General features: G+C 41.8%; 1 protein-coding gene and 1 pseudogene across 2 annotated transcripts; both read right to left on the reverse strand.

The window, feature by feature from the left end:
* Positions 1 to 559: 559 nt before the first annotated feature.
* Positions 560 to 20,268, reverse strand: LOC138847946 (uncharacterized). 2 transcript variants are annotated; one of them, XM_070067680.1, is made up of 11 exons: positions 20,169 to 20,268; positions 17,671 to 17,805; positions 11,525 to 11,595; positions 10,522 to 10,546; positions 9,349 to 9,419; positions 8,858 to 8,882; positions 6,057 to 6,110; positions 3,785 to 3,834; positions 3,281 to 3,360; positions 3,109 to 3,200; positions 560 to 1,816 (listed from the first exon to the last, which is right to left on the reverse strand). In XM_070067680.1, the coding sequence occupies exons 1-11, from the start codon at positions 20,194 to 20,196 to the stop codon at positions 1,734 to 1,736; spliced, it is 714 nt and encodes a 237-aa protein (XP_069923781.1). In that variant the 5' UTR covers positions 20,197 to 20,268; the 3' UTR covers positions 560 to 1,733. The 2 variants fall into 2 exon arrangements, with proteins under 2 accessions (XP_069923781.1, XP_069923782.1); XM_070067681.1 differs by lacking the exon at positions 6,057 to 6,110.
* Positions 20,269 to 25,545: 5,277 nt separating this feature from the next.
* On the reverse strand, positions 25,546 to 26,488 carry LOC100338961 (nuclear transcription factor Y subunit beta-like; annotated as a pseudogene).
* Positions 26,489 to 26,713: the final 225 nt, after the last annotated feature.

The following is a 26,713-nucleotide window of genomic DNA, read 5'->3' on the forward strand; positions in this document are numbered from 1 at the left end:
GACATGTCCCTTTAGAATAGCCAATAAACCAGCCAAAGGTCCATAATATCCTTCCAAGCATATGTGAGGCTTAACATGAATGGTTTTCAGCTGTTTTCCAAGGAAGTTACTTCTCTGGACTGCTGCTCACTGTGTCTAAGACTGTAGCTCCTGTTCCATCCAATTTTATCATCACTTCTGGACCTGACGCCTCAGAACTATCTGCATCATACACAAGTGCATCAGGAGGCCAGCCCAGTGCCTCTACTGCATGCCATGCCTGTGTTTCTGAAGTCACAGTTATACACCATGTCATCCATGAATCTTGCCAACTGGTGCCTGGAATGTTTGGGGTCAGTTCACCCCTACATGCTTGCAGGGTAACAGAAGCTTGAAGAGCCTGTATTGTATCAATCTTGTCTTTTGCTAACAAGGGATGCCATGTGTGTGTATATGTGTGGGGAGGCGGGGTTAAGATGCAGCTCTGAGGGTTAATGTTTTGGCATCATAGGATATGTTGCCACCACCAACACTGGTATCTCATATGGCCACCAGTTTATGACCTGCTGCTCCACCTCTGATCCAGCACCTTGCTCATGCACCTGGGAAAGCAGTGGAAGATGGCCCAAGTGCCTGGCCCCCTACACCCATGTGGGAGATCCAGATGAAGCTCCTGGCTTCTGTCTTTCCCAGTCCCAGTCCCAGCCATTGTGGCCATTTAGAGAGTGAACCAGCAGTGAATGGGATCTCTCTCTCTCTCTCTCTCTCTCTCTCTCTCTCTGTAACTCTGCCTTTCAAATAAATAAATAAATCTTGAAAATAATGATGCAACTGTGGGCCTGGCTCAACCATTCCACCATGGGGTATACATAGATAGTGAGCAGTAGAACATCCCCAGGCTACAGGAAGCCAGAAGATCATTCATGAACTCCTGGTATGTGAGTATATGATCAACATTGTATTGCCCAAGCCACCCAGTCTGTAGTCTCTCTCTCTCTCTCTCTCTCTCTCTCTCTGTGTGTGTGTGTATGTTTGTACATCTTTAATTGATCAAAAATTGGATTCATATTTTATGCACGACAGGTTTTTATTCCAGCACATGAAATTTTTTACATCAGCACAGAAATTTCAAAGGATACTTTTGTTTTGAGAGTTTATTTCCAAGATAATGCATTTTAAGACAACAAAGGAGAAATTAATAAGGGTGATCCTGGGCAATTCTGTTTCAAACACAAGAGTTCATGGTAAGCCTGATGTATATGCTTGAATTTGTCAAAACTTATTTCTGCTGGAGTTGTGGGCCTAGGTGAATCGAGATTCACATTCACATTTTCCCTTATATATCAGGCCTTTCTATAAAGTACAAATAATCAGGTTAAGTTGAAAGAGGGGTTTTCAGAGATCTGAGATGGACCCCATGGTCCTTTCCAGAGGAAGTAACTGATGTGAGACAAAATACCTAGAAAGTCATTACTGTAAGGATAGAGTGAAACAGCTAACCTGGCAGTGACTTTCTTCAGTGAAGACCAAACGAGATTCCTCTTGAGGCATTAATGGTGGTGGTATTCACTAGGGTGACTGTTCTCTGGTCATTTTAAGTTCTACATTTGCTAAAGGTGTTTTCTTATAATGGATTTTCTTTGACATAAAAGCATGTGAAAATCAACTATTACTGGGTGACAAGAATTTAATGTCAAATCTAGCAGAGGACTGGTGAGGAGGGATGTTTCTGAAGTTGTCTCCTCCTGTATGGTTCAAGTTTCCGATGGCTTGGGAAACTCCAGCTCCTCTGCGTCCCAGTACTCCACACCAAAATCATCCAAGGAGCTAAAAATGTCTGCAAAGATGACATGGGTGCAGGGATCAGTGGGAGGGACAAGGATGATGTAGGGGTAGGGACAACGGGATGGGTGTGCAGTACTCAAAAGCCCTTGGAGGTAACCCTAGGTCCTGATATTCACAGCAGTCAGGGCCATGTTGCACTGAGGCCCATTTGGGGTATGGATGTCCTATAATTATGAATTCCCATTGAGCATTCACCTGGGCATCCTTCAGGGGACTGGCCACTTTGGCAGTGAACCTGATGTACAGGAAAGTCTCTGGGCCACTGGGATTAAAAATCCAAGGCCCACTCCCCTGGGTCTTGTGAAGAGCAGGAGGTCTTATGACACAGAATGGGAGTCCTGACCCTGCCTTTTCAGTCCTTACCCCACAGGTCCAAGGCCTGTGACCTGCATGTTAATTATGGACAACTGCACAGAGCTCTTTGGTTTCCTTCCCTAATCTTGTGGAAGTTCTTTCTATCCTCCATGTAGAAGTCATCTTGGAGATTTTATTGGCAAAGAATTATTTTGTGGCATTAAAACCCAACCATTATTGCTTTGGTATATTTCAGCATGGAAAAAGTGATGGATGACATTTCTTTTGAAAGAGTTGTATATCCAGTGTGTATTTGTAATTGAAGTATAAAATCAGTGCAAATGAGCACACTGGGGACTTGTTGCCCTCCTCCTGCCACTCTTCAAAGTGAGCTTTGCCTTAATTGCTGACAATAAAGTTTGCCAGGAAGATAGAAGACTTTATAACCATAAAAATAAAACAATCAGCATGTTAAAAAGCCTCTATCCTCAGCCTCTGAGAAAGGAGGCTGAGGGCCCCAAAAGGCCTGGACAAATCCCCACAGCTCTTGCATTCTGTGTGAGCTCTTATGTGATGTCAGGATGGGATGGGTAGCCACAAAGATACAAAGGTGGGTGTACTGGGCTCTCTTCCTGGTGTGAGAAGGCACTCAAAGTTTCCTCTTTCTGTCTTGCCTCTTCCTAATCATCCTGAGTTGGATGTGGTCAGGGGCAACCCCCTGTGTTTCCCCATACCAGTGAGGCTCCTTGTTGACTTCAGGATGGGCAGGTAGGGATGCATCTTGTAGAGGGAGATGTTCAACAGCTATGGCAGCTCTTCCCATTAACAACACAACTAACAGCCCCCTCCAAAGTCATTTGCCTGCCAATCCTGCTAGCACCTCCAGCATTCCCTTCAGATGAAAGCAAAACTCCTCCTAGCAGCTCTAGGAGCTTCCATGGAATGGGGATGTGCTCCATGGGACCACCTCAGGGTACATTCTTCACTAACCTGTGTGGATCCTGAAAATCCATTCATCTCCACTCTCCAGGTCAGGCTCGATGGCAGCCTCTCCACTTCTGGGCTCCATTTTGTTGTCATCCCTGAGGTGTCACAAAGAATGTGAAGCAATGGAGTCTATGCCCTGATTTCCCTGACCCCTGTCTACCTGCTTCAGACTCACAGTTCCTGTGCTTCTTTGTCTAGCTCCTCCATGTCCTGAAGGCTTTGACTGTAGTTAACATCAAGGGAACATGTGGACAGCTGGAAGGAGACCAGAGAGAGTTTCCTGAAGCAGGCATTGCAGGAAAAGACCTGTCTGACTTGTCTTGGTAGACACTAAGGACAGGTTCAGACTTCCCTGGAGTCATCCCTCCCACCAAGTTTGGGACCCAGCTTGCCTGTCCCCAGGCCAGTTCCCTGTGTGGGCCAGCCAGGTTGCTCAGCACCATTTCATAGGGCAGTCTGGGGGCAGGAGTGATGACAAGGCTGATCAAATGGGGGGGGGCTATAGAGAGATTGGATCAGCATCCACACTGCTATTATATCAATTGCCTGGATGACACCAGGTCCTTCAGGATGAGAATCATCAACTCTGTTGAAGAGGGAATGAGGGAGACAAAGGAATAGGAGATTTTGAGCATGAAAGCCAAAGAATCAGAAAGTAATGAATGTGGAAATCACTTACACCCAGATCGCTGCTCCCAAGAGAAAGTTCGGATGCTCCCTTGTAGCCTTCTGATTGCACAGGAGCAGGGAGTGATGAGGTTGCCAGAGAGAAGGAAAGGGAAGAGTTAGACTTGAGGTGAGGACTTGGACCCCTGCTGCTGGTTGGATGATGTAGGCCAACCTTCGGACCCTCTTGGAGCTCCGTCTCTACACCCCTGTTGCAGGGCTTGGGTGGCTTCACCTTTGTAATGAGAGGATCTCTGAACTTTGACCTCTTCTTTCAGCCCTCATATTCCCATAAAAGTGGCTAGGAAGTGTCACCTTGTTCCTCCCTTAGGTAGCCATGGTCCCTGTGTCAACCTGTGTAACACATTGTTTTCCATCTTTCATGTTTCCCTTCCTCAATTTTGCCTCATAATTATTGTCCATTCCCTTTGTCCTGGTCAACCTCCACCAATCATATTATTGTCTGTGATGGGAGCTTTGGAGCCCAAGATAATGATATACTGCCACCTGAGGCTGGCATTGTGGTACAGCAGTTTAAAGTGCCACCTGTGGTGACTGCCCCATAGGATCACTGGTTGGTGTCCATGGTTCTCCACTTCTGATCCAGTCCCCTGCTAATATGCCTTGGAAAGCAGTATAAGATGGCTCGTGCTTGGGACCCTGCCTGCTGTTTGGGAGAATCTGATGGAGTTTCAGAATCCTGGCTCAGCCTGGCCCAGCCTGGTCATTGAGGTCATGTAGGGACTGAAACATTGGATAGAAGATCTATTTTTGCCCCCCCCAGTCTGTAATTCTGCCTTTCAAATAAACAAATCTTTTAAAAATCTATTACCATACACAGCAATATGCCGAGACCACTGTTTATATGGGGAGTGAGTGCCATGGTCTCCTGTTGGGCCCTAGGAAGGTAACAAGCACCCACACCATATATTTGGGTTAACCTTGTGGAGTCTGGAAATATTTAATCATCAGGGCAATACCATGTTACCTGACCCATTTGAAAAGATGCCCCAATAAGGAGTGGAAATTTAATTTGTTCAAATTCTGGTAGTCTGCCAAGGAAGCAACAGAGACTCCATAGCAGGTATATTCTTGGCCATATCTATAAATGGGACTTTCTAGAGTTTTCACTAAGCAGTGGATGGCCTGGGAAGTAGGATGCCTGGCATGCCTGAGGACAGGGAATCTGCTGGGTATGACTAGAAGGTGAACAAGGCAGATTGGTGTGTTTGGAGCAGTGCATCTGAGGGGAAAAGTGACACACAGCCCTGGTGCCGAGAGACCATCCACTGAGACCAGTACATTCCAAGGGATGAGGTCAGCAGAACCATGAGGGCCAGTGTGTACTTACAGTCTGGAATCCCCTAAGACACATCCTCTGGGAAGCCTGTACAGCTATGCAGTATCTCCAGTAGCAACTGGATAATGGCCTGTCACAAAGCCTACTCCAGACTTGGGTGAGATGGAGAAGCCAAGATGAACTCAGATTAATGCTTTGCCCTCACAGTTTTAAGTTGCAGGGGCCTCCCCAGTCAACTCAGAGGAAGCATTCTTTAACTTGGCCAACCCTAGGAGAGAGAGAGACTGGGATTGTAAACAGGAAGTAGGCAGTGAGGATAGAGCACACAAGAATTGTTCTATCTACTGACTATACAGAGGGGGAGGGTCCACTACTCACTATCACCTGGCACTTGCTACAAGGACTGTGTGAGTACAGGCCAGTGTGTGTGAGAGATGGTGTCCCACTGTATTCCATGGCCTTCTGCCTTCTGCCAAGTGAGTTGAGGATGCAACAAAGAGCCCTTCCTCAGACATAATGGCAACATCTTGGTCTTTGACCTGCCATCCTTGATAAGAAAGAAATTTCTGTTTCTAATTCATTAGAGAATCTTAGGTATTGTGTTGCAACCTAAAATGGACTAACATAATGGTCAACACACAACTCAAACATCTCTTGTACTCTATATGCAGGCAGTGCTATCCTATCACAATGCAGGGGATTTGATCTTTGCAATGGTAAAGCCAGGGATGGTCAGTATTAGAGCAAGTGTGAACATTTAAATAGTCAAGCAAGAAATGATTGTTAAAAATTCAGCTTGCTCCAATCTCATGGGCATAAAATGTCTTCCTACTCCACAATTAATATAAAAATAACAAATCAGATGTCTACATACAATGCCTTTTTTTTCTCTTGAGTTAATATGTCCTCTTAGGAGTCCAAAGCAGCAGATAATCCAATCGTTCCCCTAATTTGACTCTCTGGGATTTGTGGGTATTGCTCCTACCTGAAGAGGCTTCATCCTCACTGTTGGAATCAGAAATGCTCTGCAAGACCCAATCTTAAGAGACACAAACACAGACAATAAATGTTGACAGAGAGTCTTTCCTATTCCTCCCCTCAACCTGAGCACATCCTGGATTGCTCAACATGAACCTGCCCCTTCCTCTGTGCTCTCAGACCCTTCCTTGGCTCTGTGGACCTGACCTTCAGGCAGACATTGACCACAGCTTCCAGCCTTCCAGTGAAGGAGAGGAGCTGAAGGCACCACCTCTCAACATCTCACTTTCCCTAATACACTGAATGATGATACCTCCAGCCTGCATCTGAAAACCCCAAATCCCAGCCATGATGTGCATGCTCTGAGTTGTATGAGCTGGAGAATGGACCTGTCCCAGGCTAAGAGAGAACATTCTATGAGCAGCTGGAACAAATTGTGCAGGAAGAACACTTTTTTCAGTAGCTCATTCTGGTTGCACCTGACTTGGGTCAGAGCCTGGACAGGTAATTGGCCTGGTGTATAGTCCAACAGTGTCTGCAAAGTGAGCAATAAAACTTTCCATCCCTGTGCTTGATCCCAGACCAGGGATATATTCCTCAGTCTGCCTATGGGTCCCTAGAAGGACAGCCAAGAGCCAGGCTGTGGGATGGCAATGTCTGAGGAAGACAGACCAGCTCTGGCCAGGCTTCCTGTACACAGATTAGAAGAACACAGATGGACTTTGGCCCTGGGAACTCTAGGACTTTCCAGTGCTTCTAAATTACAGAGGAGCAGCAAGGGCACATAAACCGCATCACTGTGCTGAGCTTGCCCTGTGCTGGTGCCCATGCCCCTCCCCACCTGTCCTCTTACTGCAGTGTGCTGCAGCTCTGATGGCCCTGAGGTGGGATGGGCCCTCCAGATTCTATGCTACTGCATAGATAATAATTGTGAGGTGATTTCCAAAATCCTGTTCCCTGTTCAGGCCCCAAAGGATCAGACCTGGGATCCTCTCTTTATCTGGCCTGAACCTGAAATCCATCTCTGCTGAGTCATGCCCTGCCCTTCTGGGGAGAGAAGTAGAGACATGCCTCCTATTATCTTACCCTCAGCAAGTTCTCTGTGTGTCTTTTCCATCATGAAATGACGATGGAAGACACTGACATTGGAAGGACCTCCTCTTACCAGGCCATTAAGAAGACATCTGGACAGTGCTCAAGCTAGCATCAAGGATGTGTCCTGCTCTTTTTCACTCAGAATGGGGAAATCCTCTTCCTTCTATTTTCCCAAGTGATGCTGCTGAACTGATTCTCCTGGTCATTAAATCATGGGATCCCTGCTGCCTGCCATGGCATGAATGTCCTAGTATCTTCCTTCTGCCTCTAAACTTGCCCTCTGCCAGGGACCAGCCAAAGCTGTGCTCCACTCTTTCGCATAGAGCACATGGGGAAGCTTCCAACAATGCATCATAGACTCGCTGTTGGCCACAGTTTTTTTTTTCTTTTTAGCCCTCCCAGCAGTGTGGCCCTTCAGAACCATGGGGGCACAGTGATCTAGAGATGAAAGATTATAAGTAAATATTGTTGGGGTAGATAATCTGTGGGTTATACTAGTAAATGTTTGTCAGAGAAGCAGTCTCAGTACTTTGTGGGAAACATCTTGACAGTTAGAGACCATCTAATTCTATGAAAATGCAATGCTGTTCCCCAGAAAGCATTCTCCCAAAGGAATCCCACAGTATCCTTTGTTTCCTTTTGTGTTCATATGGACCTCACACCACAACCTTGAATTCTTTCCTTGGAAATGCCTTCCCGAAGAAATCTGGAACTGATTTCCACTGAGAGGCTCAGAAGGAATATTGTGGGGTCCTTCGGACCCAGGACTGAGTTGACATTTTCCCACCTTGCAGTGCAGAGGCACCCAAGGGCCCTCCGAAAAGGAAGCCAAGAGTCCCCTTTGGCAGTCAAATCTTAACCCCAACTCATTTGTCTCTGAATTTTGCCACATTTCTTACATAGCACACAGATACCATGGTTAGGCTAATGGATGACATCTTAGCAGCATGAATTGAAGGGCAACGTTAGGTCTCAGAATTCCTCCACATCTATCTGATGGCTCCTCTTTCCCATATTTCTACCAGAACTGTGGGTTGTTTAGATAAATTCAGAGGCTATCTTTCTCAGAGAAGACTCATGAATGGGGAAGTGTGAAAAGGGAAATATGCTGAGCAAGCTAGCAACACAAGACAAGAGGCCTCCTGAGGAGTGAGATTTATTATTGCTTCATGGTGCTGCTGATATATTCCCTGTGCTTCTGAAACATTGTTTTGTCCTTATACAGCTAGGTGAACATTGCTCTGGGTTTGCTGGGATGTTTTCCTAGATAAACTGATGTGAATGACCAAGATCTATTAGGCATATAAGGAACAGCACGCAGTGAAGTGTACAATTCCACTCTTGTTTATACACATGTTCCTGTAACCATGCAGCAATACCTATATGATTGCTTTTTTATTGAGATATTGATAGTGACTTCAGAGGAACATAACTAGGGTAATACACACAAACTGCCAAAGTCATACACTCAGAATTATGTCACATGGATACCTACATAGAAAATTACCACTCCTATGCACAAGCCAGTATCTTCCTGGGACACCAGTAAGTGATCATTACCATTCATCAGGAAATTACCAGACTCCAGTCCTCTTTTATAGCAGGAATTGGGCATCAGGTGCCCTTCCACACTAAAGCCCCCAAGATAGTCCCATCTGTGCTATCATCAGGACTATTCATACTACAGTGAGTAAGTGATTCCAGAATACATACCACTTGCTGTTCTTATTGAGATCACCTGTAATTAGAAAACAGCACCATGAGGATCAGGTCAATCTGTTTGCCCTTTGCACATTTCTTTAATTCCCTTAGTAACATTGGGAAACCATGTATGAGAGAGTGGTCATATAGAGGGAATCCAAAGACATGAGCAGAGCAGTGATACTCATGCCAACAGACATGAGCTCTTCATGGGGGACGTGTCTCTCCAGTCTACTTTGTTTGGAAATTATAAATTTTTTTGAAGGATGAGTAAATCCTGCTGAGAGAAGCTTGCTATGGTCCAGCCCTGGCAGTAACTTTTTTCACTGTGTCCAGAGTCAGCTTTCTATTTGTGTAAACTCTCCCTTTCAGTTACCCTCACTGGGCACAGGGTATATCATGGACCCTCTCCAAATTCAGATTTTGCTCCTCTTTATATGATTGAGAAAGAAAGAAGCCAAGGAAGGAGGATTTCTATTTTAGTGGAGGGCAGGTAACCTTACCTCAGTATACTCTGGAGTTTCTTTATCCTTCGTGTCACCAGGAAGCTCCTCCCATGCATCCTCAAGGGGCACTAAAAAGACATATGGTGACTGTCAGTATATTGGTGCATCAGGGAGCATTGGTGGACATGGGCATGGGGTGATGGTTAAGGCGAAGGAAAAGAATGTGAAAGACATGAGAAACAGAGCCTTAAGCTTTTGAGCTCAAGGCAGCTTTATTCATTGAAACTATTTGGGGTAAATATCACCATGGTTGCTGTATTTCAGTAAGAATTCTAGGATGACTCCTGCCCATTGAAAAGCCAAGCTAAACTGCTACTGTTGATCTCCCAAGGTCACTTCTACTCAGGGATCAACATCTGTTTATTTTATTTGAGTATGTCATTCCTCTATGAGCTTCTGAACTTAATTAAAAGCAACCTTTAGTGGGAGAAGGACTCAGTTGTAGGCAAAGCATCATGTTCATTTATTGCCAATCCCTAGGTATCAGCACAAGTCAATAAAGAAGATTTTCAAATCCTGAAATTCTACCATTTAAAAATGAGCACCAGTCATTATGTTGAAACTTTTCTCCTGACCTCACTGTTTTTATTACTATAATAGTATATAGTTATGGATTGTAGCATAAGAATTCATTGTATGCAGACAGTGTGTGATGATCAAATCATGTTGACATTTTCCAGCTCTCTCTCTCTCTATGTATATGCATGCCATGGAATTGTAACACTCGTTACAGACACTCGTGGGGCAAGGGTTGAATGAGCTCACTTACATAATGTGCAGAGGGTGATCAGGTTCTTTTTTTGTTTTTGTTTTTGTTTTTTTAGAATTGAACCTTCAGTTGTGCATTTGGGAACACATTTTTCGTGGAAATATGTACACATATACACATGCAAGCACTTTATACAACATCCACACTCACTCATTAAAAACTTCACCATACTGATGCACGAATACCCACTCCATCTGAATGACATAGACACTTCCAGGTCCTATCTTAGATTCCTGTAGCTATGGGCTAGTCTAACTGTTTCTTTCACCACACCCCCAATCTTATTAATCCACCAGGAAGCTGGAATCAGGTTGCATGTCCAGAAGAATACAGGCAGGAAGATCCCACTTTCTCATCACTTCAGTTGTTGTTAAGCAACTGAGGCATTCTAGAATACTTACAATTTTCACTGGATCTTGAGTCCACCTGCAGTCAGAGAAAGGAAGTCACTATAAGAGCAGATACTGTTTGCACAGGTCTCTTCTGTTGCTGACTTTGGGAAACTTGATGGTATACCATACATAAGGCAATTGCCCCCAAATAAAGCATAGATGACACTTGTGTGCAAGATGTGAGCTTTTCACAGAATATAAGCCCTGATGCTGCCAGTTCCCTGCTCATGTACCTGGAAAGGCAGTGGAGGATGGCCCAAGTATTTGAATCCACACCAACCCGTGGGAGACCCAGATGGAGTTCCTGGCTCCTGGATTCCACATGGTCCAGCCCTGGCTATTATAGCCATTTAGGAAGTTAACCAGAGGATTTAAGATCTTTCACTGTCTCTCTGTCTTTCTGCCTTTCAAATAAAGAATAATTCTTTAAAATAAATAAGTGAAAAATTTAACATATGCAAAACAGCTATTGTGGAAAATGCCCAATACCACATAACTTGTAACTGTTGCTGTCATTTAATGAAGATTCTCTTGAGTCATGTCTCACTTTATAATAGACATGCACTGGATGTTCCCCCAACAAATAAATTGTGGAAGGCATCTGCAATGTATGTGTTCAGATTTTTATATTTGAAAAAAACATTGACTGGGCCCATTGCTTTGTCACAGTGAACTGAACTGCTGCCTGCACTGCCAACAGTCCATGTTGAAGTGCTAGTTTGAGTCCTAGTGGCTGGGTTTCCAATATGATGGCATGATATTGTGCCTGAGAAGGCAGTGGAGAATGGCCCAAATACTTGGGCCCATATAACCCCTGTGGGAGGTCTGGATAGAGCACTGGACTCCTGACTTTGGGCTGGACCATCCTGCCCTTTGCAAGCATCTGGGGAGTGAACTACTAGATGGAAGATCTTTCACTCCCTTCCCTCTCTCAGTGTAACTCTACCTTTCAAATAAATAAGAATAGTGATTGTATACAAATGACATTTCTGACCAAAAACCATAGTCATACCTTGCCAAGAGGTGTGGCCTCCTCATCTGCTCCATCTCTCCTTATCTCTTTCACCAGGTGCTCAGGGGCAGCTAAGAGAACCATAGGATAACTGTCAGGTGTTGTGGATGAGTTAGGCAGGGAGACTTGATTGCTGTGGACATGGGACTAGGTTATGTGGGGGTGTTGGTGAGCAGTGAACAATGTCAAGAGTTCTGTACAGCACTAAGTAACAGAGCAAGAAAAAGACAAGCCAGCCCTGTACCCACAAGTAGCAGGAAGGGCACGTGATGTGGGCTTGGAACTGCACATGTGCCAGTGCTGGGCCATCCACCTTAGTGAATGAAAAAGCCCAAGAAGAAGAGCAGAAAATAAATGAGAAGGGGAATTTTGGCTTTCTTACTACTAGCAACCAAATGATTATGAAGCAGTCAGTTTAGCAATAGGCGAATGTTATAGTGCACTGATTTTTTGATGATGTCTCATCATTGCTCCTGACCATTTTGTAGGCCCTTGAAATCCCCACTTCTAGATGTGTTTCAAGATCATTTACCTCTATGAATCTACATAAGCAGTATTACATTTGCCATTATCTGTTCAGGTATTTTTAAATTGTTGTGGGCAAGTAGACATTTATTATTGTATATTATTTCAGTGGCATGAATTACTTGGCTGTGGTGTGTAAGCACAACACCTGTGTACCCCAACAGTTGTCACAATATCCAATCTAATCTCTGAATCTATAAAAGAAGAAATGTAACTCCCCGTCTTTCCATTGCCAACTAATCTGTACTTCCAGCCCCTTTGAATTTGCCTATTGTATACATGTCATTGTAATGGAACCATGCAGTGTTTGTCTTTCTGTGTCCACCTTATTTCAGTAAGTGTCATGTGTTACCATGTCTATCTATGGTGTGGTATAAAGCTTTAATTCATTTTTACATATTATAATGATTCCACTGTGTTCATATACCACATTGTCATTACTCCTCCATTTGTTTGTAAATACTGGGAAATAATCCAGTTTTTTTGTTTCTACTCTCTGCTCGCTGTGAACACTGAGGTACAGAGATACCTGCTTCATCTTCTGCTATCTACTTCTTGGTGATACACAATGGTGTTATAGAAAGGGAGAGACAAACCTCAAAAAGGCACAACTTAGATGTATCAAGCTGCCACCCTGAAATTTCTGCCTGCAGATGACAGATGCAGAGAAGCACAGCTGAAATCAGCATAGTTTAAGCAGGGGTCACTGGAACCTGTTGCTCACAGAAACACATAAATGGGAATGTGGATGGCTGAGTGCACCTACTTGAGAACAATTCCAGTGGGGTTCCAATCTCACAGGGGTCACCACACTTCCATATGTTTGTGCTCCACAAGTCCACCAGATTCTCATGGTGAAGCTCAATTGAAAATCCCTTGTGGGCACAGGATAGCATGAAAATGCCCTTTTGGAAATACTCAGGTGGAAAAGTGACCATTGTGAAATATACCCAGGGTATCCTTCATAACAAAGTCACATCCTCCAAAGGAAACCATCAGGACCTTACAAGACCCGTAAAGGGGGCATCCAGACAACTCTAGTCCCTGCTAGTTTTACTAAAATAAATAGGGAGAACAGGAGGATAGGGAATAGTTTGAGAGATAAAAGTTCAAGGATTCAGGTTGACTTAAAAATGAGTTGAAGCATATGTTGATACAAACTTTTCCTTCTCCCATTCTTCACCTCCAGTTCAACAGGGTCTCCACAAATAACAGTGAATTAAAATGGAGATAGTGATGAGTCAGGTTATAATTAGGAGTATGAATGAAAATATAGAGGCCATTGGAAAAGTAACAGAACAAGAGAAATGGAGGACACAGACACCTCAGACTGCTAGAACCATGAGAACCAACCTTAGTGTAAACTTGGGAGTTGAGTCAATAATAACACACCATTGGCCCAACTAACCAAAAAAAGGAGAGAGAAGATGCAACTCAATAAAATTAGAGATGAAAGGGGGAATGTAACAACAGACACCACAGAAATAAAAAGACTCATCAGAAATTACTATAAAGTGTTGTATGCCAACAAACTGGGAAATTATCAGAAATGGATAGATTCCTGGACACATACAACCTACCTAAATTGAACTACGAAGACATAAAAGACACATAACCAAGTCAGAGATGGAATCAGTAATAAAGGACCTCCTAACAAAGAAAAGCCTGTGACCGGATGGATTCACTGTTGAATTCTACCAGACATTTAAAGAAGAACTAACTCCAATTCTTCTCAAACTATTCAAAACAATTAAAAGAGAGGGAATCCTACCAAATTCTTTCTATGAAGCCAGCATCACCTTAATTCCTAAACCTGAAAAAGATGCAGCTGAGAAAGAGAATTACAGACCAATTTCACTGAGGAACATAGATGTAAATTTCCTCAATAAAATTCTGGCCAAGAGAATTCAACAACACATCAGAAAGATCATCCACACAGACCAACTGGGATTTATCGCTAGCATGCAGGGATGGTTCAACATTAGCAAATCAATCAATGTGATACACCACATTAACAGACTGCAGAAGAAAAACCATCTCTGCATCTCAATAGATGCACAATCAAGGCAATTTATGAAAAACCCATGGCCAGCATTATATTGAACGGGGAAAAGTTGGAAGCATTTCTACTGAGATCTGGTACCAGACAGGGATGCCCACTCTCACCATTGCTATTCAATATAGTACTGGAAGTTTTAGCCAGAGCCATTAGCCAAGAAAAAAAAAAATTAAAGGGATACAAATTGGGAAGGAAGAACTCAAACTGTACCTCTTTGCAGATGGTATGATTCTTTATTTAGGGGATCCAAAGAACTCCACTAAGAGACTATTGGAACTCATAGAAGAGTGTGGCAAAGCAGCTGGATATAAAATCAATGCACAAAAGTCAACAGCCTTTGTATACACAGGCAATGCCATGGCTGAAGAAGAACTTCTAAGATCAATCCCATTCACAATAGTTACAGAAAATCAAATTCCTTGGAATAAACTTAGTCAAGGATATCAAGATCTCTATGATAAGAATTACAAAACTTTAAAGAAAGAAATAGAAGAGGATAACAAAAAATGGAAAAATCTTCCATGTTCATGGATTGGAAGAATCAATATCTAAATGTCCATTCTCCCCAAAGAAACTAATAAATTCAATGTGATACCAATCAAAATACCAAAGACATTCTTCTAAGATCTGGAAAAATGAGGTTAAAATTCATATGGGGGCACAGGAGACCTGGGATAGCTAAAGCAATCTTGGACAACAAAAGCAGAGCAGGAGGCATCACAATACCAGATTTCAAGACATATTACAGGGCAGTTATAATCAAAACAGCATGGTACTGGTACAGAAGCAGATGGAGAAACCAATGGAACAGGATAGAAACACCAGAAATCAATTCAAACATCTACAGCCAACTTATATTTGATCAAGGATCTAAAACCAATTCCTGGAGCAAGAACAGTCTGTTCAACATATGGTGCTGGGAAACCTGGTTTTCCACATGCAGAAGTATGCAGCAAGACCCCTACCTTACACCTTACACAAAAATCCTCTCAACATGGATTAAAGATCTAAATCTATGACCCAACACCATCAATTTTTTAGAGAACATTGGAGAAACCCTGCAAGATATAGGCGTAGGTGAAGACTTCTTGGAAAGCCCCCAGAGGCACAGGCAGTCAAAGCCAAAATTAACATTTGGGATTGCATCAAATTGAGACGTTTCTGTACTGCAAAAGAAACAGGAAAGTGAAGAGGCAACCAATAGAATGGGAAAAAATATTTGCAAATTATGGAACTGATAAAGGGTTAATAATCAGAATCAAAAAAGAGATCAAGAAACTCCACAACAGCAAAACAAACAACCCACGTAGAGATGGGCTAAGGACCTAAATAGACATTTTTAAAAAGAGGAAATCCAAACAGCCAACAGACACATGAAAAAATGTTCAGGATCACTAGCCATCAGGGAAATGCAAATCAACACCACAATGAAGTTTCACCTCATTCTGGTTAGAATGGCTTACATACAGAAATCAACTAACAACAGATGCTGGTGAGGATGTGGGAGAAAAGGCACACTTATCCACTGTTGGTGGGAATGCAAACTGGTAAAGCTACTATGGAAGAGAGTTTGCAGGTTCCTCAGAAACCTGAATATAGCCCTACCACATGATCCAGCCATACCACTCCTTGGAATTTACCCAAAGGAAATTAAATTGGCAAATAAAAGAGCTATCTGCTCCTAAGTGTTTATTGCAGCTCAATTCACAATAGCTAAGACATGGAATCAACCTAAATGTCTATCAACAGAAGACTGGATAAAGAATTATGGGATATGTACTCTATAGAATACTACACAGCAGTAAAAAAAATGAAATATGGTCATTAGCAACAAAATGGAGGAATCTGGAAAACATCATGCTGAGTGAAATTAGCCAGTACCAAAGGACAAATTTCATTTATTCTCCCTGATCTGTGACAGCTAACTGGGCACCTGAATTGAAACCTGTAAAAGTGAAGTGGACACTATGAGAAACAGTGACTTGATCAGCCCTTTTATTGTCCTGACTCTTGAAGAACAGCTTAATATTTTATTTTTAGTATTTTCTTGTTCTACTTAATACCATTGGTTGAACTTTTTAATTAACACGCAATTATTCTTAGGTGTTTAAATTTAACTGAAAATTAATCCCTGTCAAAATAAGAGTGGGAATAAGAGAGGGAGGAAATGTACAGTTCAGCACACACTCAGTCTTACCCCTGATGGTAGAGCTAGCAAGTTGCCATGGGACTCCAAATACCATTATTTTGGCATGTACCAATTCCATCTTATTAGTAAAGTGATCAATTAAGTTCATAACTGATCATAAAGATAGTATTAAGTGTCAAATGGACCACATAAAGAAGATCGAGTGCTAATAATAATTGATAGAATTAAAAAGGAGAGGATGACCCAACATGGGAAGCAAGATGCACAGCAGACTCATAGAATGGCAGTTGTCCTAAACAGCTCTCTGGACTCAGAATCAGCCCTTATGGCATTCGAATCTGGCTAAAAAGCCCATAAGAGTATTTCAGGCAAGGAAAGCCAAGACACTGTGGCAAAAAAAAAAAAATGACCTAAATGAAAGATCTCTGTGAGTGAAATCCCAGCAGAAAGAATGGGCCATCAAAGAAGGACATACCTTTCTCTGAAGGGAGGAGAGAATTTCCACTTTGGTTATGGCCTTGTCTAAATAAGGTTGGAGAATGTGAATTAAAGAGGCTTCCATAGCCTTGGCTGCTCATGACAAGAGCCTCGAGTGATTACTGACATCATAAATATTAGTGTCAATTGCTAATAACAGGAGTCACTGTGCACTTACTCCCTACATAGGATTTCTGTCCTTAATGTGTTGTATTATGAAAATTAATGGCAAAACTAGTCTTCAAAAAGTACTTCATACTTTGTCTATGTGGGTGCAAACTGTTGAAATCTTTACTTAGTATATACTAAGTTGATCTGCTGTATATAAAAATAATTAAAAATGAATCTTAATGAAGAATGGGATGGGAGAAGTAGTAGGAGACGGGATGGTTTGTGGGTAGGAGGGTTCTTATGGGGGGAAAACCACTTTAATCCAAAAGTTGTACTTTCAAACTTATATTTATTAAATAAAAGTTTTCATTAAAAAGTAACATTTCTTTATTGGTTCAGTCTCCATTAAAAACGTACCTTACTAATGGAACTGTTGTAAGAAAAAGGAAAGTGGGAGTCAAGTGTGAAAACTTTCTGTTCAGGTTTCATATTTTATCTGCAACTGTTAATATTATGACTTAATATTAGTATGAAATCTGGTGGCATTCTCAGTGAAGTGTCCATTTCAGACCATGTTGCACAATCAGGCAAACATGTGAACAGTTGACTGAGATGTTACTACTAACAGTGACCCCAAGTTTAGAGTTAACATGTCTTTCCACTGTAGTGGTCACCATGCTGATTGTGATGACCAATTTTAATTTTGCAAACATGGAATGAAAGACAGATAGCATAGCTTTTAAGAGTTTTGTCTTAACTATGAGACCCTGAATAAAGTGGAATCCTGATTGTTGAATGAGCTTACTGATTGAATTTTCACAGTACCTTCAACTGACTCCATTGTTGGGGGTATAGTGTTCTTTGGCAAGACACGGATTTTTCTGACCTTCTGTATGGAATGGGCAGTCGATGTTCTTGACCTTCGACTTCCTTTTTGTCTAAAACACTTTAGACAAGATCCTGGAACAGTTTGACAATACAGACAGCTGTTGACATCCCAATGGTGGGAGACCACAGAGAAGTGTTTAATCATTGCAGTTCCTAACTTTCATCCCAGTTTTCACATTCAATCATGCAAAACCATCTTCTAAATCACAGTTGGATGTTAGGCAGATCTTGCACTTTGATGAACATTTCCTACCCATCAGTTTGATAGTGTAGCTAAATACCTTTGTTGAGATGAGAGAACAGGGACCTGTGCTTGACAGTTCAAATCTTAGAGAGAAGCTGCTTGTACCTGAAAAGTTACAGAGTCCTCCCACCCCCCACTCCACCCCACAACCAGCATGTGTCTAAGTTCCCTGTTTTGAGATGTGGAAATATTTATATGGCCCGTGTTCTGTTTGAGCTCAAGTGATTAAGAACAAATGAATCTACATCAAGCTTGATTGTCTGAAATTCTTCAATCTTCAAATGCCTGGAAGCACAAGCTGACCACCTGGTAGTGATTGAATGCAGGGAGGATAACTGACCACAGAGGAGGAGAGGATAGAAATTACTCTCCTTCCTTTTGATGTGTAGGAAGCTTTACAGCTCATGGACAATCTCGGTCATTCCTGTGTTCCCCACATAGCCCCAAGCTATGGGCAGATCAGAGCCTATTTCATGTGATTTACTATGAAGCAAATTGAAAATTATGCATTGTCTGTGAGTTGTCCGCATTCATAACACTGACAAGTTATGGATCTGGGACAATCTCATCATTGGTTCCCTAAAGGATAGAGGATCATGAATATCTTCACTAGAACCCTGGACTAAGAACTCCAAGTGGCTTTCTGACATCTTCCAGGGCAGGATTTCCTCAGAATAGTCTTGCTCGGGGCAAAGTCCTGGAGACAAGAGAAATCATGACTCAGATGCCTTCCTGACTTAAAATAGGTTTCTATTTTAATTTTCTAACAGGTTTCTATTCCTCACTTAAAACATGACGCTTTCCTCCAGGACATCCTCTCTGAGGGTCTGGAGAAACCCAAACTTATGCCCATCATGGCCCAGCATCTTCACACTATTACTGGCTCAGCCTTCTCCATGGCCAGATGTCCCCACAGGGCCAGTGGTGTGTTTGGTTTTAAAGCTGGGTCAAAACTCAGGACATCCCAGAGCAACTGCCATGTGAGGGTGAGCCAAGCATTGACTTCTCTGCCATGGCCAATGCTGCATGAACACTGAACAGAAATTCACCCAAAATGGGGCCATTCCATTGTTGTGGTACCGGGGGATGGGGAATTTGGGATCAGATTGTTGCAGGGAATTCATGTAGCTCTCTCGGTACTGAACTGGTTAATACTGGGGAGGTTCATTAGAACATAAGGCTGACCCCTCTTCCTGTGTCTCTTCTGTGTGACTCTGCTTGCTCTTCTAATTTTCCATGATGATAGGACAAAATATGGACATTTGATACGGGTATCTGATCTTTGAAACCTGGACTTGAGAATATTGAGCTTATGGGTCTTCTTTCTTTATAGTTTACCCTGTCTCATGTGTATTTTTTAATGTCACAAAAAACCTAATACTTACACTTCATAGAAAGTGGCTGAGCAGTCTAAAATCTCTGTCTGATAAAAAGACAGTGTCTGTACCAACTCTGTGTGCCCACCTTCATGCCCATGACTTCCTTCACCAAAACCCAATCCCTAGGATCTCTTCACCTCTCCCTAGACCCTGCAGGGACAGCATATCCAGTTCCCTCTCCCACTGGTGAGGCTCATTCATCGTCATACTTGCCCCATACAACCTGTGATTCTGCCTGAGGACCCTCAGGCAGACCCTCTTCTCTCTGTCTTCAGATTCTGTTCCAGTGACCAACAGCACTGTCCCTCCTTCCTGTTTTCCTGACAACCCGCAAACAACAGGTTTCATGTGCTTATTCACCCCATGGAAACCCTCCCTGAAATCCCAATCTCTTTCCAATGTGACAAAAATTATTTGGATTCAAACTGTTCTTACAGTCTTGGTCTCAGATGGTGAACTCTACAGACAGGAGAGATTGGCTTCAAAGTTCCTTTTTGTGTGATGTTTTATGTGTTTGGTCTTAATTTTACCTGACCTGATGACAGTAGTGTGAGTTTCTTTCATTCATTTTCTGAATAAGTTGTGAACAAACAGCACTAGGAATAATGTATTTTTCAAAATTTAGGAAATATTTTGAAACAACAAACTTAATAGCAGCATCAAAAGTAGAAATTGAGTAATACAAATGACAAATGCATTTAGAAATCTGTAGACAGCCTGGAATGGGGGAAGTGAAAGTCCATGAGGAAAGTGTATTAAGCAGAAGTGGCCCATTGGAAGAAACATCATTGTGAAAGTCAGTATGAACCTACCTGCTGGACAGCAGTTGAGATTTCCCATCTTGGACCACTCTGGATATGACGATACGCACGTTACCACTGCACTCAAGTTTGAACCTTTCAGCTCAAGAGAGTGACAGTTGGAATAGCAGGATGATGTCATTCACCATGTTACCATGGTGACAGGACACCATGGAATTTTCAAAGTGAGCCATACCAGTCTTTAGGTGATGCTGTGCTGCTGTCTACATAAATATTTTTGTGTCCAAACATATCATTTTAGAGTCCAAGTTTTGTTTCCTAAACTGACTCCAAGACACACATATTATCATTCTCTTCCTGTGAAGGAAGTTGAGTGACTTAAAGGACCTATTTCCATTAGAGTTGATGGTTAACAGTTTTAATGTGAGGCACATGTACTGAATCATGTCATCTGCAAACATGGCTATTTTGATTTTCTCTTTTATGGGTTGTGAAGCTCATTGTTTCTTTAATTCTGTAATTGCTCATGCTAATACTTTAAACACTATATCAAGTAAGAGTGGTAAAAATGGACTTCCTATTCTTGTTCTAGATCTGACAGAAAATGCTTTCAAGTTTTATGAATTCAGCATGATACTTGTTGTTGCTTTGTCATATACATATATGTATACACACTTGTAGCTGTATCATTTTGAGAAATGCTCCTTGTATAACTAATTTTTGAGAGTTTTTATAAAGAATGAATGCTGAATCATAGCATATGATTTCTCTGCATCTATTGAGATGAACATATGGTGTTTGTTCTTCATTCTGTGTCTGATCTTTTTGATGTAGCATTGAACTCAGTTTGCTAACATTTTGTTGAGAATTTCTACTTCTGTGTATATCAGGAAAATTGGTCTAAGTTTACTTTTCATGTTATGTCTTTGTCTGGTTTTGGCATTGGAGTAACACTGGCCTCATAAAAAGAATTCAGCAGAATACTCTGCCTTGAAAACAGTAATTGCATGGCTGGTGCAGTAGGCTGAGCTGGTCCATGTCCAGCTGCACTTCTTCTGACTAAGCTCTCTGCTTATGGGCTGGGAAAGCCACTGATGATGGCCCAAGTGCTCAGACCCCTGCACCCAAGTGGGAGACCCTGAGGAAGCTCAAGTTCCTGCCTTTGGAACCAGCAGATGGAATACCTTTCTCTGTCTTTTCTTCTCTCTGTAATGCTACCTCTCAAATAAATAAATCTTTTTTAAAAAAACCCTAAAAAACTGAGCCTGAACAGTGATCCCTTTGATTTTGATTCAACATCATATATTTTGTGTATCTTAAGGAGAAAAATTTATAAATATATATATATATATATATAAAGATTTATTTATTTGAAAGGCATGGCTATGAACAAAGAAGGAGAGGCAGAGAGAGAGAGAGAGAGAGAGAGAGAGAATGAATGAGAATCTTCTATCCGTTGGGTAATGCCACCAGGAAGTGAACCAGTGGATTCAAGACCAATCCTCCCTCCCTCCCTCCCTCCCTTTCTCTCTCTTTCTCCTGAGATTTAAAACAGTTTTGAGATCCATAGAGTACATGGAGATATGATAGTCATAATAGGAATATTTACTTTTCTGTTATTAGATGTTAATTTAAATTAGGTAGTTCTGTTTACAATTATCTTTATAATTAGTCCTTTTTCCATTTAGTTACAGAATCATGAATGAATTTTTCTCATAAATTTTATTGTACTATTCTGGTGTATGTGTAATGTTATGTACTGTATTATATGATGTGTTGACCACTAGATGGAATGTAGTTTTAGTTCTTTATCTGTTTTTGTCAATTCCAAGAAACATATAATACATATACATATATATGTGTGTGTGTATTAAGCTCACTAATTTGATGAGTTAATGTCTTAAATTTCAATTTTATTAAATTTGCTGTATCATTTTCCATTCTCTTCCTTTGTGTCATTTTGATGTTTAGTATGGCCACTGATAGGAGTGATGTTACAAGGACACACAAGTTTGGCATATCATCCTTGTGTAATGCACAAAATAAAGTTTTGGTCATTAAAGTATCAGAAATAATGCCTTTTATTTAATAAGAATAAAGAATTGGAAATGTTTAATGATTTTAGGTGTTTAAGGAGTAAATATATTCTGTTCATACAGGACTAAGAGTCTTTAACTTTTATTCTTTCATTGGAACCAATATTATAAATATATTGAGTAAAATGCTCATAAAAATGATAGCTTTATTGAGGACTTACATTGTACTACATACTACACTAAGCACTTTATATACATTTATGTCCTTTATTATTCCTAATTCCATTTTGTCATATAAACTACTAATTGTCTTAATTTTGGGGAAATTGAAGAAAACGTATTTTTAAAATTTTATTAGAGAGGCAGTCAGCGAAAGAGAGAAAGCCCCTTTCCACTGGTTCACTCTCAAAATGCCCACAGAAGCCAGAGACCAGGAACTCCATCCAGGTCTCCCACATGGATGGCAAGTATATACCCACTTCAGCCATCACCTGTTGTGTCCCAGAGTGTGCACCAACACAAAATTGTAAGTGAGAATGGACCTAGGACCCAAACCCCACCACTTTGTTATGAGATACAGATATCCCAACCTCTGTCTCAACTGCTAGGCCAAATGTTCTCCTCAAGCATGTGTTTAGATCCGTCTTGCCTGTGCCTTAGTTTTTAATCATGATGGTCCTGCTTCCTGGTTTTTTAAACTGAATGTGACAGTTTAATTTTACCATTTCAGTAATGTTTTTGCTTGGGGGTGCGGAAAAATCTTTAAAGTTGAACCAGGGATCATTCATAGCATTTTTATGCTCCTTAAAATCTTAAACCACTGTATGTGTATGTGTATGTATCTGTTTTTGTGTACATCTGTGCATCTATCCATCCATTGTCCATATTTTTATCTGTGCTGGACGTATTTGTATTATATTTCAGAGTTTTCCACTTTTCATTTGTCATTGATTTCTTATTTTCTTAGGGTCAGAAATGATAGTTTGTAAGATTTCAGTCTTTGAAATATATTGATATTGGGGGCCGGTGCTGTGGCCTGGAGTGCCTGCATCCCATATGGGCACCGATTTGAGTCCTGGCTCCTCTGCTTCTGATTCAGCTTTCTGCTGTGGCCTGGGAAGGCAGTGGAGGATGCCCCAGGTCCTTGGGCCCCTGCACGCATGTGGGAGACCTGGAGGAGTCCCCTGGCTCCTGGCTTCGGATTGGCGCAGCTCTGGCCATTGCAGCCAATTGGGGAATGAACCATCGGGTGGAAGACTCACTCTCTCTCTCTGCCTCTCCTCTCTCTGTGTAACTCTGACTTTTAAATAAATAAATAAATCTTTAAAAAAAAATACATTGATACTGACTGTGCCCATACCACCCTGAATGCTGCTCCCAATCTTCTCTGAAATATATAGACGCTTACTTTGTGGTCTAACATATTATCTGTACTGCAGAATATCCCATATTCAATTGATTTATTTACATATTCTTATTTTGTTTGCAAATGTTTTCTTTTCTTTTTTCTTTCTTTCTTTTTTTTTTTTGGGACAGGCAGAGTTAGACAGTGAGAGAGAGAGAGAGAGACAGAGAGAAAGTTCTTCCTTCTGTTGGTTCACCTCCCAAATGGCCGCCATGGCCAGTACTCTGCGGCTGGTGCGCCACGCCGATCTGAAGCCAGGAGGCAGGTGCTTCCTCCTGGTTTCCCATGCAGGTGCAGGGCCCATTGCTGGTGTTTTCTATATACAGGGGGACTTGAAAAGTTTCTGGAAAAAGTGAATTAAAAGGTAATTCCATTGTAATGCAAAAACGTTTAAATCCATCCATAGTTCTTCACATAATATGAAGTTCTTGATGACCCTGTATTCACACAGATCTGATCATTTATAGTGTTGGGCAGAGTTGTTGAAGAGTATAGTAGTCCATTTGTTAGTGACTTCCCAAACTATTTTTGAAAATACTTACTCATTGTCATATGTAGTGACTGAGGTCATTGTTTCTTGTGTTTAACAGAGATATTCTTGAATGTCAGGAGCTATTAAGAGCAACAGCAATCACAACAACAACAAAACCCTAGTACTGGAAAACCAAGGGGCACCACGTCTTTGTAGGCTGTGCTGCCAGAGTCCTTAAACATTTGCTCAGGCTTGCACTCCTTCCTGCTGGGGAAGCTGTCTTCTCTGTTTCTTTCTGATCATACATATTCCTCTGAAAGGCACATGGCCTTCTGCATTCTCCCACGTATATGAGTCCTTTTGAATGTTCTAATTTCCCAGAGAAACTCTCACTAGCTTTTGCTCCCAGGCATTGGGTTGGTCTATTTTGTGTTTCACTTGCAATCTTTTGCCCCAGGCATCCTTGGGCTCTTAGTTTGCCTTGCAGTATGTTCCAGTAATGCCTGATGCTTTCTTCTAAGTTGCCTAAACAAAGAGAAATGCCTTTTTGGTTACTCCTTCAGGTTGCCCCTGAACAGGTTCAAGCAGATGTGCACAACAACTTACAAAATGATCTGCTGTGCTCTGTCCGGAACCAGGTACCAGACTCCCAAGCTGGGTGTGTGAGCTTCCCTCTTGAAGACTGCTACAGCCAAGGGAGAGGGTGAGCTAAGGGCAAGTAAAAAATGCCACAGAATTTCCAAGTTCTCTTTTTCTTGATTCTATATTCATTAGACTTTTTTAAATCTTTGATTGTTTCTCAGAGTTTTGACACAGTTTGCTTGATTAATTGCTTGTCTTTCAGTGTTTCTATGGGAGGACAAGTACTTGGAGTTTCATACTCTGACACTTTTTGCTGATGTCAGCCTGCTGTCTTTTTTAAAAAACTAATTCTGTTTATTATTTAAAAGGAATTACATGGTGTCTTCTAAAATTAAAATGGCCTACCCAAAAGTGTTTTTTATTTAAAATAGTTCACTAGATTTCTGTTTTATATCTGACCTTTCTTCATCTAAAAGAGAAAAATTTAAAATGTTAGACAACTAATTATGAACACTAAAACATTAGAATGCAGATAAACTAATACAGTCAATGGGAAATTACAAAATTCACAAATTTCACATCTTGACCTTAGCACTGACTCTTAAAATCTAATGGGTACTGCTGAAATTTTAGCATAAATAGTTAGCCTATGAAGGTTACGGTTACTCTGATTCCTAAAATGAGGTGATGTCCCTCTTTTCACTACTGATGTGTTTATGTCAGCATAAGAATATACTTTTCTCATAGATTTCTTAAAGTCATTCACTTAATTAGGGATTTTATCATTTTCTCTCATACAAAACAAAAATATTTTAATACCTTTAAATTCCAAATTTTTCTTTAAAATCATTCATGAAAAAGATTCTCAAGTCAGAATTAGCACCTCAATTAGTCAAGCATCAGGAAACTACATTACACCTATTTAATGTGCAAAGAGACATTTTTTCATGTCATTTTCTTCTGATGTCCGTTCCAGAATCACAGACTCTTGCTTCTCTACACTTCCATCCATCATTTCTGCAGATCATGAAAACTGAATTTGTTGAACACCAGAAAGCTGTTGATATGATGTTGTATAAACCATAACATTGTGTTGCTGACCATCCGCAGCTATTAAGCCAGCTGGTAACTGGTTAGTGAATGCCTCCTCTGTAAGTAAGCTCTTCTCTTAGTCCTTCTGTAGCTGTGACTGCTCCACCAAATCCTTTCTCTCCTTTCATAGCCTCTCTGAATTTCTGAAGGTACAATTTCAGAGGTTCCACATACCTGGCAAAGCCCAAGGTGGACATGGCAAAGAGAATGTCTTCTCCATTGATTGTCTTCTGTTTCTCTTTCACTTGCTTCAGATACTGTAAGGCTAAGAACTCACTTACACATTCTTGAACACATTCTTTGGCATCTGTTGCAATCTTTCCTGTTTGAGGTGTGGCATTCTTCATTATCCTAGCCACATTTGCAACTGGAAGATATATTTCTTCTTGAGAAGCATCTGTGGTAGAACTGTCACCGTCCATTGTCATGAAATACTGTCAGAACCGTGGTGTCAGTGGTGCTCAGAGCACCTTTTTAAAAAGGTGTCTAATCTTTGCTCAATTCCAACCCATGTTTAAAGCATCTTGTTCTAGTACTTCGGGCGAGATAACGATTTTCGAGTGCTCTGGAATTCTTTGTTCTCCTAGACTACTGCTCCGTAAGCCCCTGCCTATCCTCCTGCCTCCCACCAGCGATGATCAAAACCTTAGTGCAATCGGAACGGCTTCCTTCCCACCTTCGGGGCAAGTCCAGGGACCACAAGCCACCAGATGGCTGCATTCTTTATGTGCAAACCAGACTGCAAGACACCAACGCCATTCCTGCCTCCTGGGGACCTCGCCGCCTCCCCACGCAGGTGCGCGGGGTTGCCCGAGGCCCCTCGGCCGAGCTCGCCGACCTGTCAGCCCCGTTTGTGCTGCGCGGACACCCGATGGCCCAGCCAGCCCGGACCTGGCACCCAACGCCCGTCTCCCGCCCGCCGCGCGGCGCCAGAGTGCGCAGGCGGACAAGGAGGCCGGACTCGGCCAGGACCCCGCGGACCCAGGAGCCGGCGGGCGGGGTGCTCCGC

This window comes from Oryctolagus cuniculus, unplaced genomic scaffold (assembly GCF_964237555.1).
Source record: "Oryctolagus cuniculus unplaced genomic scaffold, mOryCun1.1 SCAFFOLD_55, whole genome shotgun sequence".
NCBI classification, from domain to species: domain Eukaryota; kingdom Metazoa; phylum Chordata; class Mammalia; order Lagomorpha; family Leporidae; genus Oryctolagus; species Oryctolagus cuniculus.